Here is a 16261-nt window from a genome sequence, read left to right as displayed (position 1 = left end):
GTTATGGAGGGCCTCATTTGCCACTTTGAAGAGAATTGCTCCTGTCCCAAAGTGATAGGAAGCCACTAAAGGGAATTTAAGCAAGGCAAGTGACAGAAAATCTGGGATTACAGGTTCTACTCTATAGCTAATTGACTGTGACTTCGAGGAAATTCCTTCCCTTCTTTGGGTCTTTTTTTCAACTGTAAAATAAGGAAGATAATCAAGGGCTAATCTTAATGATCCCTTTCAGGCCTTTCAGGTTTTTGCTTCTCTAATGGTGGGAGGGAAGCGGGTTGGGAAGGGGCTGATTTAGGTGACTGGTAGGCATTCTCTCAATGTGCTTTCTGGTTCTTTGTACATGCTTTATACTTATATGGGCTGTTCCTCTTGCTTTGAATGCCCTCTTGCTTCCCTCTTGCCTCTCCAAATAATATCCAACTAACTGTAGTCCCTCCCCACATCCCCATCTGTCTCTTAACTCCTTCAATGCTGTTAGCTAGGTTAGCTGTGTCTAACCGCTTTGACTCCTAGTTTTATACTATCTTGTATTCTTTGCTGATTGTTTCCTTTGTGACCAGTTCTTCCAATACATACTTGAGGTTGCTCCTTTCCTTCTACTTTTTAGTTTCTCTTACCCTCTTTAGCACCTAACACAGTCTTGGCTGTAAAAGGGTACTGGAGCAAATTTTGTTAATCTTGCCCCTTTTCTTCTGGCAGTGTGTGTGAGCACAGCAAAGAGAATCTTATGACCCCCTCCAACATGGGGGTGATCTTTGGGCCCACCCTGATGAGAGCTCAGGAGGATACTGTAGCCGCCATGATGAACATCAAATTCCAGAACATCGTGGTGGAAATACTAATCGAGCACTTTGGCAAGGTATGCTTTTTCTATTCTCACTACCTCTCCTCCAAACATGTGACACCTTCCCCCAGCTGTCTCTAAGTGCTGTGTCTTCCTCCATGGCTCACGTTGACAATGAAAGGAAATCCCATTATGACACAACGACATTTAATGGCAACTCTGACCCTGGGTAATTCATTCATTCAGCAAATATTGCTTAAGATTATAACTATATTATTTTCAGACACCATGCTAAATACTGGGGTTACTGAAAAAGAAAAAGTCACTGTCTGTGCCTTTAAGGAGTTAACAATGTATAATATGGAGACAGATGGGTAAATAGGACAATGACAGCATAAAAATGGTTTATATACAATGAAACTGCAGGGGAGAAGATATTTATGTTCTCACCCATTGCTAGGTTCATGGCTGAGACCCCTATAACAAAAGACCAATTAACAAGACAAAAGCATACAAATTTATTTAATAAGTTTTATGTGACACAAGAACCTTTAGAAATGAAGACCCAAAGAAACAGGTAAACTTTTGCATTTTTTATACTAAGTTTGATGAAGTGGATTGTTGTGACGATTAGTGATTAGAGGACAGAAGGGTATGATCCAATGGTAATAAACTTAGGGGTATCTTAGCAAGGCTTGTTTGTTCAGATTCTTCTTGGTTTTTCTGTGTCTTTGAGGATAGGGATATACTTTTCCTCCAGTTATAGGGAGGGTATCTCTGGAATGACCTACTTTAGAGGAAGGTCAGATAATTCTTTATGGCCTGCTCCAGGGAAGAAGGTAGAGAAACCTTGCTTCTGCTGTTTCCACAAATGCCAAGTCACCATATTTTGGGATAGCAGGTCCTGAACTCCAGCAAAACTATAAAGAAATCAATACTTATACTTATTTGAATCCCATCTCCTTCTAAAATAATATATGATAGCATATTTTATATCACATATACAATATAAGGCATCATACATTATAATGAGGTCAAGTACAAAAAGTAAAACAAAGGTAGAGTCAGAAAATGATGCCCAGAGTGAGCTTAAGACCAATATTTATTGACAGTTCTTGTACACTTGCAGCAGATGGCCCTACTCTGGGGTATAAGCTTCATGGTAGCTAGTGCCATCCTAGGGCAAAGCATAATTCAATAAAGAAGGACAGGGAGGCAAAAGCAGCAAGACTTGGTGACTGGAAGTAGGGGATGTGGGAGAGGGAGATTTCTGAATCCTGATTTTCTGACTTGGTTGACTGAGTGGATGGGGCTGCCCTTCATACATATAAGAAATTCAGAATGGGAAAGTTTGAGGGAAATAGAGAAAAGTTCAGTTTGGGACAGGTGGCATTTGTGATTTCTGAAAGATATCCAGAGAGCAATGCCTGGGGCGGAGCTGACTATGTGAATCTCAAGGAGGGATCAGAAAGCTTTTCTTTAAAGGGCTGTATAATAAATACTTCAGCCTTTGCAGGCCATGGATCTCTGTGACAACTACTTAGCTTTGCCATTGTAGTGAAAAAACAGCCATAGACAATATGTAAACAGATGGTTGTAGATGTGTTCTAGAAAAATTCTATTTACAAAATAGGAAACAGGCCTGTCGGCTGTAATTTGCTAGCCCCTGTTCTAAAGCCCAGATGTGATAAATTGATAAATCGATTGATTCATTCAACAAATATTTATCAAGTACCCACTATATACCAGGTACTGTTTTAGGAACTCTAGATATCATCTTCATAGAGTTTATATATTCAAAAGGAAGTAAACAAACAGTATTCAAAGTAAGTAAAATATATAATACTTTAGATTGTAACGAACGTTGAGAAAAGCCGAGAAGGGAAATAGGAAGGGTTGGAAAGTGGTTTTGCAATTTTAAATACAGAGAGGAGAGGAGAAAATAAGGAAATGAGGAGGGCCTCACAGAGAAGATGACCTTTCAGCAGAGATCGATAGGAAGTAAAGGAATGATTCATTCAGCTATCCAGGGGGAGAAAATTCTAGGCTGAGGAAATGGTAAGTGCAAAATCCCAGAGGCAGAAGTGCGCCTGTCCTATTCACAGTACAGCAAGGAGGCCAGACTAGCTAGAATAGATTAAGCAAAAGACAAAATTGAAAAAGATGGGTTCAAAGAGGTAATGGAGAGAGACAGAAGACTATATCCTGCAGTGGAGACTTAGAATCCACTGGAAAGATTTTGGATTTACTCCGTCTGGGTAAGTAGAAGGAGGGTTTTAAGCATGGGAGTGACACAATTTGATTTAGGCTTAACAGGCCTATTCTGGCTGCAATGTGGACAATAGCTGTGTTAGACAAGGGTAGAAGCAATGAGACTAATTAGGAGGCTGTTTCAATAGTACAGTCTTAAAAACTGGCTATGCCTTGGATGAGGATAGTAACAGTGAAGATGGAGCCAGCAGCATTTACTGACAAATCATATGCGGAGTATGAGAGAAAAAGAGAAGTCATGGATAATGCCAAGTTTTTGTTTGTTTTTTTTTTTTTAAATAAATCTCAGCAGTTGAAAGGACAAAGCTGCCGATTATTGAGGTGAGTAAAGCTAGGGGGATGAGCAGATTTGAATGAGAAGAGCAGGAGTCAGCTTGGGATATGTTAAGTTAGCTATGCCCATGAGATATCTGCAGTAGAAGAGAACAGGATTAGAGAAACAGAGTTAGTCTTCAGTAGCATAGAGGTGGTGGTTAAATCTGTGTGAATTCTTGTCTAGGGAGTACTTGTAGCAAAAGAATATGCCTGTGGTGGACATATAGAAACTGAAGTTAAAAATATAGTACCATTTGCAAAAATTTAAAACAAATGAAATTCTTAGACATAAGTCTAACAAAACATTTGTCAGTCTAATATGCTGAAAATTACAGAATGCTGATGGAGGAAATCAAAGAAAATCTAGATAAATTGAGATACATACTGTGTTCATGGAGTGGAAGACTCAACATGGTAAAGATGTCAATTCTTTAAAAATTAATCTATAAGTTTAAGGTAATCAGTATCAAAATCCCAGCAAGATTTTTTATAGATAAAGACAAGGTAATACTAATATATGTAGAAATGGAAAGGAACTGTAAAGGCTAACACAATTTTGAAAAAGAATAAACTGAAGGTATTAATAATATTAATGCTTACTGTATTGCTTCAGTAATCAAGACAGTGTGTAATTGGCCGAGGTAACTTGATAAGTCTTCTTGTCTACTTCTTATGTAAACAAATAGAACAGAATAGAGAATCCACAAATAGCCCTACGGAGCATGGCCTGATATGGCCTCATTATTTTCATGAAGGTACAAAGGCATTTCAAGGGAGGGAGGGTAGTCTTTTCAGCCAATTGTATTGGAGCAATTGCAGCTCTATAGGTAATAAAAGTGAACCTCAATCTAAACCTCCCATTTTATATACAAATGAGCTCGAAATGGATCATACATTTACATATAAACCATACAACTATGAAACTTTAGGATTTATTGAGCAGACATGACACCAAAAGCATAATCCATTAAAGAAAATAGTCAACAAATTGACTTCATCAGAATTAAAAATTTTTGCTCTGTTAATAAGATGAAAAAAAAAAAAGCTACCACGCTTTGGAGAAAATATTTGCAAAACACATATCTGACAAAGGATTAGTATCTAGAATGCATAAAGAGCTCTCAAGACTCAATATCACAAAAATGTATTCTAATTAGAAAATAGGCAAAAGACGTGAACATGATGTATGTATAGCAATTAATATGAAAAGATGTTCAAGATCGCTAGCCATTAGGGAAATACAAATTAAGACTAGGATGAGAGATTGCTGCACACCTATTAGAATAGCTAACATTAAAAAAATATAGTGACAATACCAACTGCTCACAAGGGTACGCAAAAACTGGATCTCTCATACAATTCTGGTAGGAATATAAAAATGGGGCAGCTGCTCTGGAAAACAGTTTCAGTGTTTCTTAAAAACTAAACATGCACTTCTGTAGAATCCATCATTTACACTCCTAAGCATTTATCCCAAAGAAATGAAAACATGTCCACATAAAACCTTTATAGGGATGTTAATTAATATTTGAAAAAAAACATTATTTGAAGCATTTTGCACATTACCGCATTTACACCTCGTTTCACATAAGAAGAAACCAAGGCACAGAGAAGTTCAGTGACTTGTCCAGGGGCATAGGATGAGTAAATACTGGAGCTCAAATTTGAAATCAGGCAGTTCAGGTGTATACTTTACCACCTCTAGATCTTGGTTATGTGTCTTGCAAATGGATACCTGAAGTAAGTAAAGGTGAAGATCATTAAAGATGAGAGGGCTAAGGAACTTTGAGGCAAGAGTTGCTAAAGGGTCATCCACATAGTGAAGATTTTTGATAGAAAATAATTTTCTAATCCTAGCATTTGGTGGTCAGATCATGGTTCTTATATGCTTGGCTAAGGAGTTTGGTCCTTATCCTGAAGGCAGTAGGGAGCCTTGGAAGCATATTCTGAACATTCATTATATCATGATTTGCATTTTAAATGTCCTAATTCATTTATGAGTATATAAAGGAGTGACACAGCATTTGATCATTAACCTAGCAAAATAATTTTTCTTTTGTGTTTATTCTATGCATTTTTTAGGGGCAAATGCCAACTTAAATTTTATTAGAAAATGTGTTGGTTGGCAAATGACCTCAATCCCAATTTAGCTCATAAAAGTATGATTTTGCTATGTCCAAGGAATATTCTGTAGCATGATTTGAAAAGCAGTTAAATGCTAGTTACCTCTTATTCCCAGGATATAATAGGACGCCATTTCTATTAACTAATGGTCAGCTGTTAAGTGAGGTTTTCATACCCTTGAAACCTGTTAATATGTGTTAAGTATTTGAAGTTCTGACCTTTGTGTGATAGCAGAGATGTACGCTGACCATGTTTTCCAAACAAAGGCATAGTAACCAAGGATCTTTTCTGATTTGTGAATTTATTTCAAATGAAACATCTTACATGGAGATATGAAACGAAGCCCCAGTTTATTAAATACTTATCAAGTTACCTTTTTTGATAAATAACAGAATGATAGCTGGGTGAGAATGTTCCAGAAATTCTAGACCTTGTGTAGGTGTAACCTCGCAGGTGGCTGAGGGGATTAAAAGAGATAACGTGTGAGAGCTGATGCCACTTCACACATATTGGGGATTATATGTTCCTGCCAAGTTGTTCAGTTAATGGGGTATAATTTTTCAGTTGAAATATATTATAATTTCAGTAATGTGTTTTTTCCATTTACCCTTGCTCTTTAATAGAAAAGGGCTTAAACACATTGGTTTTAAGTTTCTCTGTTATTCCCTCTTTCAGTCTGTCTTTTAAGAGCATCCAAGGTCGGTAAATACAATGTAAGTGCATCAGAAGAATTGCTGCTTAAAGGAGTCTATTCCTTTAGTCTTTCTTAACATTTTTTTTAACAATTTGAATTATCCTTTCTAAATTTTTTCTAAGTGGGAAAGTGGGTAAATGATGGGGAAAGATCTACCTCTACACTGATTCCCTAGAACAACGTTGCCAATTATCCTGAAGTTCTCTCTCTTCCCATCTCATTTAGCAGTATGTATCAGGGTGCCTGAACCTGATGTTGCTAGCTTGAGGCACAGAGGTAATTTGTACTGACAGAGGAATGTTGACTTCTGTTTTCTTAACATTTTGTTTTGGGGAGCTGCTGGGAATTAGTGGGGAAGAGAGAGGTCGTCTCTGAAGGCAGTTCTTAGCAATTTAGTTTTGAGGACAGAGCTATTTCACCTAAGGGAACAAAATATAGTGTAGATCCATTTGAATTTTAGAACTGGAACGGGACCCTAAAGGCCTTTAGGTCCAAGCTTTTCATTTTATATGAAGCCTCTTTTCTCATGACATAGTAGTAGTAACAGGTTTGCATTTCTGCAGCTTCATTCCTGCTTGTCTACTGTTTGGAACATCAGCTGTCCTGCACAGTTCTTCCCAACTAGTTTATAAAAGAAGACACCAGCCATAAACTTTTACCAGTTGTCTCATTTGTGCTTCGCAAACCCATTTTCTCACCTGCACAACCTGGCATCAGCTGTTTTCCTCCTTTATTGCTCCCAAGACCACTGTCAAAGAGCTAAAAAAACAGTGGTTCTGCTTCTGTAGACTTAGGTTTGTATTCAGTGAACATGGAATCAGTGTGGGACAATGTATTTCTAGCTCGTTTAATCTTTTTTCTAACTCTGTGAATGATGGATTGTATTTCCATTTCTGAGAATAGGAAATGGAGGTGTAGTAAGTGGCAAAGCTGAGACTTAAATCTAGGTCTATCAGTTTAAGGCTCCCCCTCAGGGAAAGGGGGACCTGTTTTGTGTGAGATGTGCTTTTTTTTTTTTTTTTTGCATCATTGATGTTGACTTAGCTGTTCTAGCTATTCTTGAGTTCCCTCCTTATTGCCAGTCTTTCCTTTTTAGTGGGTAGGCATTTACTTTTTAATCATACAGGAAAGATCTTGCCTCACTGTGTGAAGTGTAGCTTTCTGGGAGAATAGTTGATTGTTTTTGAGATAATTAGAAAATCCATTATCAGGGTATGCCAAAATGAATTTTAGTCTTACTGTTTAAGATATATGGTTCAGGGAAATGGAAGACTGAATGGTAGTCCTTTCTGCAGACATAGATGGTTGAGGGCAGTTCTTCCTGTAAACTGGTTGGAGAAAGCTGGGTTGTTCTCAGTGCAGAGTTTGTGGGAACTCCAGTGTTGCCTATGTTCTCAAACGGCCAAATGGGACCTCATCCAGGAAAAAGCCAATGTCTTCGCAATGTAATGGATTTGAGAAGGAAAACAAGAGATCCTTTTAAGAAATGACCCTGATTTATATACTTTTCAGACAGCCAGTCTAGCAACCTACAGGAAACAGACCCTTCCAGTCCTGGTCTGCCTCTCTTTTCTCGAAATGGTGGTGTTTGTGAATTTCAGTCTGCCACCAGAGGGTAGCAAGAGAGCAGATGAATGTGTCCCTTCTGGAATAAGATAGATAGATAGATATTTTAAAATATAAGTAAATGTAAATATGTAGTTATACTTTAGAGATTTTACTGTATAGATTTATATTTTATACATTTGCATTTTAGAATGTATCTCCACCTCTATATCTACCTACCTATACACACACACAAACGCATACACACACACACACACACACACACACACACACTTGTGGGAGGGGTGTGTGTCTGTGTGTATAAAGAGAGAGAATCTAATTAAGCCAAGTCTCTACTTCTTCACATTTAATTTCTGAAATGTTAAGGTTAAGCTAAAAGTTATTGAAAATAACATTTTTATTATATGTACATGTAAGGATATTTTCATTAGTCTGTACGTGTGAATCTAATATATATTTCACTTGGAATTTGGCAAACATTCTCAATTGAATCTGGAGAAAAAATATCTTCAAGTATGAATATTAAGATCAAAATGTAGCCTGGAGAAAAAATATCTTTGAGCAGAGAATTATTAAGATTGGGAGATTTTAGATGTATTTATTAGTTATAATGAATCTTTGAAAATGTAGCTTCAAGTTTTCCACCTTGGCTAAGTGGAGACCTTCACACGTTCTTCAAATGCCCAGTTATTTATAGCTTTGAAGTGAAGTCAGACCCTGTTTGAGGTGAATAAGCATGTCCAAACCCCGTGAGATAGGGTGATAAATAGGGTCATACAGTTGTGAGATGAGGTTTGCCCCAACGTTCAGAGAGTAGAAAAGATTCCCCTTTTGATTCTGGTCATCCTAAGAATTATTCCAATGATTCAGAATAAGGTGAAAATGCCCACCCCTTCCCCTTTTCTTTCTCTAGCTGGGGCTATTATCATAATTATCACAGTAAAAACAATGGCATTTTTTGACAGCTTGCTATATGTCAGTACATTTGACATATAGCATCTCCTCGATTTCTCACAACTTTATGTAGTATTTACTTATAGGTAAACTGAGGCCTCAGAGGTTAAGTTTGTTATGGACTATCAAAATCAAATATCTGTTTTTCTTTTCTTTTTGGAGGCTTCTAGTATATAGAATCAGAGATTTTTGAGAATTTGAAAAGATCTCCAAGGTCATATTGTCCATTCCCCTCAATGGCCAGCGATTTTCTTATATATTTTTTTCCTTTGCTGTTCTCCTTTGAGTGGCCTGAGGTCACAGGTTGGAACACCAGAGTCTAGACAATACAGTAAGACTGGGGCAAGTGTGCCAGAGGGCCAGATAGGTGTACTTTGGCAGCTAGACTTAAAGCAGACTGAGCTTCAGCAGTGTGGTGATAGGCCATTAGGGATTTCAGAGAACAGGAATCAGTGGAGGAGCATTGAGAGATTGGGTGGACTTTTTCTTTGCTCTGAGATTTGGAAACTGATGGCTAAATCACTGCTACTTTCTTAGATTAAAACTTCTTACAAAGAACTCTGAAAATGTCCAGGCCACCTCTGTAAGCTCCTCAGACATCCCCAGAGGTAAGAATAATGGAAAGAATGGAAAAATAACTTTGAACCAGACAGTCCAGGGATTACATCCCAACTCTATCCTTTACTAGTTGGATGGTCATCTAAACAAGCCAGTTAAGGCTCCTAAACCTTGTTTCCCTCATTAAAAAAAAAATGATACTAATAATTAGACCTGCCTCATAGGGTTGCTGGGAGGAGTCAATGAGATAAATGTTTCAAGCACTCCGTGCATAGTATATTGGCCACCAGATTTTAGTACTTGCCCATGCCCTATACCACCACCCCTTTGCTGTATTGACAGGAGATGAGCTTTGTCTTTGTGGTGGCATTCTCTCCTAATACTTTTATCAATACCTTGGTATCTACTAAGTCCTCGTAGTCAAAAGAGGCTTTTCTTAGACGCCCTTACACCATTGTTTATGTTTGTTACGTGATAGAGAAAGTCTTTAATTTTCCAACCTAAAAGCATCTTAAGTTGATCTAAAAAGAAATTGCACTTGCAATCTGCCATCTCATTCTTAGTAGAAAACTCATGATCCGTGCTGAGTAGATAGAGGTATCCTTAACAGGATCTGACTTTGTCTTCTCTCTCCCTTTATAATTTCTTCCCAAGACAACTGGCCAGGGGAGTGGACAGAGCAATCAGAACACGGATTATAGACCAGTTAGATATAATCAGTGGAAGTCTGCAGCTGTTTCATGCAGGGAGTACTGTGTTTTAAGGGGAAATGACACTCAATTAGGCATTAAAACTTTTGGATTCTAGTCTCAGTTCTACCATCTACTATCTTTGGGGCCTTGGGCAAGTCACTTCCCCCTCTTTGGACATCGATTTTCCTATTAGTATATTGGATGAGTAGGACTAGACAGGATTCTAGAATAGTACATCTAAAAAGGACTAAAGGCTATGTGTTGCTGAGACCAAAGACAGCCTTAGAGACAGCCCTTTTTTAAAAAGCTGGCTCTTGGTCACAACAGACGTGACATTTTCAAAGTTCTGTACATACTCTAAGCAAGCTTGGTGACACACTGATGTTTAATGTAGTCTGTGCCAAATGCTAAGAGTTCATTATTTTTGACCCTGTTGCCACCTTTGTTTCTAGGGTAGTTAAGAGTATGGTTTTTGCTAATATAACCAGACCCAGAAAGCTCAACATAGCCAGAGTGTAAATGGAGACTCAATTGGAAAGCTGGGATTCATCAGGGCCAAGTCTCGTAGCTATGATTTATAGAAAGGCAAAATGTTTTTTTGTACAATCTGATATTTGCCGCCCTGAAGCGACATCTGGAAAGAATCTGGATAGTTTGTCATTTCTGCCAAGATTTCCAAGAGTTAGAATGAGTCTGGATCTCTTGGCCTTTGGCAATTGGAAATGACCATCTTATATTAAATTTCTTCTCTCTTTCACACCTAAAGACATGACAAAGAAGAATTCGGAAGAGGGTAGCAAGCGGTTTGTTAACCTTTTTCCTAATGGAGGTGATCCCTCTCTTGCCAGTGTCTCAAAGCCCAGCAAATGTTATTATCTAGATTTAGTTCCCAGAAGCCCTCAGGAGAGAGATTCCAGGAGTTGGGCTCCTTTCTGACTGCAACCCCAAACAACAGCCAGGGCCCATCAGAATGAAATAATATTCGTCAGATACTGAGTTCTCTTAGACCAGGTCTTTAGAATGGCACCCAGTGCCAACCATATGCCCCCCAGAAAAGAAATCAGCACTGATTTGCCCCTAGACTCTACTTTGGCCACCTTCTGGGAGTTTTTTTCTGAAGTCACTATCAAAGCCCACAAAACCCTAATTGTTCTTCAGTAGTCTACAGAAAGCCGGATCAGTCTGTCCTTTTTCTGGAGTTTTGGAGGTTGGGAAAATAAGTTCTGCCTGATATTGTTTCCACCTAAGGAATTATTTTTAAACTTAAAATGTTTCCTTCTATGGTTTATAGTGGAAAGAGTGTTAGCCTTGAAGTCAGACACTTCTGAGTTCATATCATAGCCCTGCTTCTTACTATCAGGTGACCTTGGACAATGCACATTCTTTATTCCCAGCCAAACTTTGGCCTCACATCCTCTTTCTAGTGTTCTCCCCAGTGAGTTGATCTAGTCTGTCTATGAGTTAGGAATTCCTACTTAATTTTTCAGCTACAGAAGAACCACTCCAGTTTCCAGAGGAGGGAAAATGAAGGCGTATACCCTTTCAAGTTCCAGTGATAATTTTCTCAACTTTCCATTCATTCAGCTTTCCAATTATTCTTTCCTCCCTTAATCCTGTGGGAAAGGGTAGATAGAATGATTTATTTTGTGGTTACCCTAATGTGCTAGTTGGTCAGTCATGCCCTTCAGCCCAAGTTGTCTTTGCAGAGAAAGGAATTTGTGTTCAGATAACTGAATTTGTGAACAATCAATGAGTTAATATACATAAAACATATGTGCCTGACATGTAGTAAACACTGTAAAAGAGTTGACCATTAGAGCGAACTCTGACCCATGGCTTGAACTTGGAAAAAGTTTGTTCCATCAAAGCGATTTTAGTCAGTCTTCTGGGTCAGCAGCTAGTACCACCATTTCCAACTCCTACTGCTACTGTCCCCACCTTTTCACAATGATTGTGTGAGATGCAAAGGAACTGGTTTCGCATCCTGTGCCGCCTGGTATTTGACCCTGTAGAAAAGCCCCATATAGTATGAGTTTCCCATTCCTTTAGGATTTATTTATTTATTTAGTTTTGAGACAGAGTCTCTGCTTCTGCCACCCAGGTTGGAGTGCAGTGGCATGATCTCAGCTCGCTGCAGCCTCTGCCTCCCAGGTTTTAGCGACTCTCCTAACTCAGCCTCCCAAGTAGCCAAGATTACAGGCATGTGCCACCACTCCTGGCTAATTTTTGTATTTTTGGTAGAGATGAGGTTTCACTGTGTTGGCCAGGCTCGTCTTGAACTCCTGACCTTATGTGGTCCTCCCTCCTTGACCTCCCAAAGTGCTGAGATTACAGGTGTGAGCCACCACGCCTGGTCTTATGTCTGCTATTTTAAAAGGGTAGATTGTTATTCTGCTCTCAGAACCTGCTTGGAATAAGTCCTTTCATGGATTCACAAGAAGCCAATGGGGTATTAGGTAGAGCTGGCTGGGTTTCTTTACTTGGACCTGTTCTAACTCTCTTCTCAGCTCTGAAAGTTTTCTCATTAAAATTGGACTGCCAACAGTGAGTTAAGAGAGCTTGGGCACATATTCTCTTTCCTTCCACCTTTCTTAAGAGAAACGGTGGAGTTTTCCCCAAGTCGCCTTTCCCAATCCCACTAGTTATATCTGTAGTTTATAATCCTGTTTTGAAGCTACCAATATCATCCCTTCATTCAATAAATACTTACTAAGTTCTTACTATGGACAGGCAAGGTTCTAGGCTCTGGGGATACATACAAAACAAAAGCAATTTTTTGTAGATTATATGTTATACTGATACTGGAGATAAACAATACATCAGATGGTGGCAAGTGCTCTGAAGAAAAGGTAAGGCAAGGTAGTGTGTTGTTCCTTTATGGAAGATGGTCAGAAAAGGCTTTTGTTAATGTGTTATTTTGGCAGAGAACTGAATAAAGCAAGGGTATGAGGTATGGTGGATATCTTTGGGAAGAGCAATTCCATTAATAGGGAAAACCTAGTACAAAGGTCCAAAGCAGCATTGTGCTTGGCATGTTAAACAGCAAGGAAACCAGAGTGGCTGGGAGCAGGGATGACAGTCTGCTCCATTTGTCTTCCCAAAGTGAATAGCAGTAACACACAGCTTAATGGTCATCGTTAAAAAAGGTTTTGAAGTGAGGCCTTTGGAGGGCCACAGACCAGAAAAAGAGGTAAGTGGATTCTTCTTAGTACAGCAGTTGCCAGTATTTCCACATTAAAGCTTGGCTCGAACGTTTACATCTGTAGGCCAGCTTTGGGAAGAATGTTGCAATCCATGATGACTGTAGGCTTATTCAGGCCACATTTTAATTTTAGAGAAGACACACAACAGGAAGTTTCCCCTTTGCTTTTCTAGGCTTTTCTTACTTAAAGGGAGTTTGGTTTGAAGGCTACCAAACACCTTCTCTGAGCTCTGCCTACTGGCACATTGGCAAAACTGCTCTCAAATAGCTCCTTACCAATGAGCCTTTCAGTATACTTTCAGGAGACAGGGCCTGTGGACAACACTGTGTCCAGGTGGAATTGTCAGCTCTTATTATAAACCCTAGAAGTTAGTGAGCCCATAGCTATCTTACGGCCTGGGTGGCTTCTTGAAGAAGAGCAACCTGCGAGGAAGGGTTTTTTTTCGATGAGAAGTGAATAATTTTTTATAACTGGAGGAGGGAAATCAGATCATTTAATCTGACAGAGCTTGAAGAACCATTAAGTTCATATCACCTGATTTGCATAGCATATAACTGCTATACTCCCTATTGCTCCAGTCTCAAAATCTCTGTTCCTTCCTCCTTCTTTGTCCCTCTCTTCTCCCTCTTCCTGCCCCTCTCTATTTCCCTCCCTCCCTCCCTTTGTCCTTTCTCCCTCCCCACCTCTTTGTGTGTTTGTGTGTTTTCTCTGTCTCTAAGGAAACATAGGTTTAAGTTCTTTTTAGGGCTCATAATAATTGCTATAACTACCATTTACTGAGCGCTCAGTATGTTCCAGACTAGGTTATTTACAGCAGGTATACCTTGCTTTATTATGATTTACTTTATTGGCCTTTGTAAATATTGCATTTTTAAAAACAATTTGACTGTTGGTAGCAATCCCGTTTCGAGCAAGTCTATTAGTGCCATTTGTCCAATAACATGTGCTCACTTCTTGTCTCTGTGTCACATTAGGATAATTCTTGCAGTATTTCAAACTTTATTTTCTTCTTACATCTGTTGTGGTGGTATGTGATCAGTGATCTTTGATGTTACTATGTAATTGTTTTGGGGCTCCATGAACTACACCCAGACAAGATAGCAAACTTAATAAATAAATGTTGTATGCTTTGACTGCTCCATTGACCAGCTGTTCCTTGTCCCTCTCCCTCTCATGCTTCCCTGTTCCCTGAAACACAACAATGTTGGAATTAGGCCAATTAAAAACCCGACAAAGGCCTCTAAGTATTCAAGTGAAAGAAGGAGTTGCCTGTCTCTCACGTTAAATCAAATGCTAGAAATGATTAAACTTAGTGAGGAAGGCATGTTGAAAGCTGAGATAGACTGAAAGCTAGGCTTCTTGTGCCAAACAGTTAGCCAAGTTGTAAATATAAAGGAAAAATTCTTGAAGAAAATTAAAAGTGCTACTCCAGTGAACACACAAATGATAAGAAACCAAAATAGCCTTATTGCTGATCGAGAGAAACTTTTAGTGGTCTGGATAGAAAATCAAATCAGCCACAACATTCCCTTAAGCCATAGCCTAATCCAGAGGAAGGCTTTAACTCTTCAACTCTGTGAAGGCTGAGAGAAGTAAGGAAGCTGCAAAAGAAAAGTTTGAAACAGCAGTGGTTTTTTCATGACTTTTAAGGAAATAAGCCAGTTCCATGACATAAAAGTGCAAGGTGAAGTGACAACTGCTGATGTAAAAGCTATACTAAGTTATCCAGAAAATGCAGCTAAGATCATTGATGAACGTGGCAACACTAAAATACAAATTTTCAGTGTACATGAAATTGCCTTCTATTGGAAGAAGGTGCCATGTAGGACTTCCCTAGCTGCAAAGAAGTCAATGTCTGGGTTCAGAGTTTCACAGGACAGGCTGACTCTTTCATTAAGTGCTAATGCAGCTGATGAAGCCAATGCTCATTGACCATTCTGCAAATCCTAGGGCCCTTAATAATTATGTGAACTCTACTCTGCCCATGGTCCATATATGGAACAACAAAGCCTGAATGATAACACATCTGTCTACGGTGTGTTTTACTGAATATTTTAAGCCCACTCTTGAGACCTACTGCTCAAAAGAAAAGCTCTCTTTCAAAATATTGCTGCCCATTAACAATGTACCAATCACCCAGGAGCTCTGATGGAGATGTGCAAGGAGATTAATGAATGTTGTTTTCATACCTACTAATACAACATCCATTCTGCAGCCCATGGATCAAGGAATAAATTCAACTTTCGAGTGTTATTATTTAAGAAATACATTTCATAAGACTTTAGATCCTGTAGATTGTGATTCCTCTGATGAATCTGGGTAAAGTAAATTTAAAATCTTCTGGAAAGGATTCACCATTCTAGATGTCAGTAAGAACATTCATAATTCATGGGAGGAGGTCAGAATATTAACAAAATAACATGGGCTTGAAAAAGCTAATTTCAACCCTCATGGATGATTTTGAGGGACTTAAGCCTTCAGTGGAGGAAGTAACTGTAGATGTGGTAGAAATAGCAAGAGAACTAGAATTAGAAGTGGAGCCTGAAGACGTGACTGAATTGTTGCCATCTCAGGATAAAAGTTCAGTGGATGAGAAGCTGCTTTTTATGAATGAGCAGAGAAAATGGTTTCTTGAGATGGAATCTACTCCTGGTGAAGATGCTGTGAACATTGTGGAAATGATAACCAAGGATTGAGAATATTACGTAAACTTGGTTTGCTAAAACAGGGGCAGGGTTTGAGAGGAGCAACTCCAATTTTGAAAGAAGTCCTGAGAGTAAAATGCTATCAAACAGCATGGCATGCCACAGAGAAATCTTTTGTGAAAGGAAGAGTCAACTGATGCAGCTAACTTTATGGTTGTCTTATTTGAAGAAATTGCCACAGCCACTCCAGTCTTCAGTAAGCATCATCCTGATCAATTAGCAGTCATTAACATAGAAACAAGACAAGACCCTCCCCCAGCAAAAAAGGTATGATTTGCTGAAGGCTCAGATTATTGTGAGCATTTTTTAACAATAAATTATTTTTAATGAAGGGATATATACTGTATTTTTAGGTATCATGCTATTGTATACTTACTAGGCTATAGTATAATATA

General features: G+C 38.7%; 1 protein-coding gene across 4 annotated transcripts in view; it reads left to right on the top strand.

Annotated features, from left to right (window-relative positions):
• Window positions 1-16261, top strand: part of OPHN1 (oligophrenin 1) — a 386576-nt gene that overhangs the window by 328527 nt on the left and 41788 nt on the right. For all 4 annotated transcript variants that reach the window (XM_032255831.1, XM_032255830.1, XM_032255828.1 and 1 more), the window contains one exon: window positions 700-859. In XM_032255831.1, the coding sequence (XP_032111722.1) occupies window positions 700-859 (160 nt within the window). The remainder of the gene's footprint in view (window positions 1-699; window positions 860-16261) is intronic.

Source organism: Sapajus apella, unplaced genomic scaffold (genome assembly GCF_009761245.1).
Source record: "Sapajus apella isolate SASKATOON/1434 unplaced genomic scaffold, GSC_monkey_1.0 scaffold91, whole genome shotgun sequence".
Classification (NCBI taxonomy): domain Eukaryota; kingdom Metazoa; phylum Chordata; class Mammalia; order Primates; family Cebidae; genus Sapajus; species Sapajus apella.
This window is presented reverse-complemented; position numbering and strand designations above follow the sequence as displayed.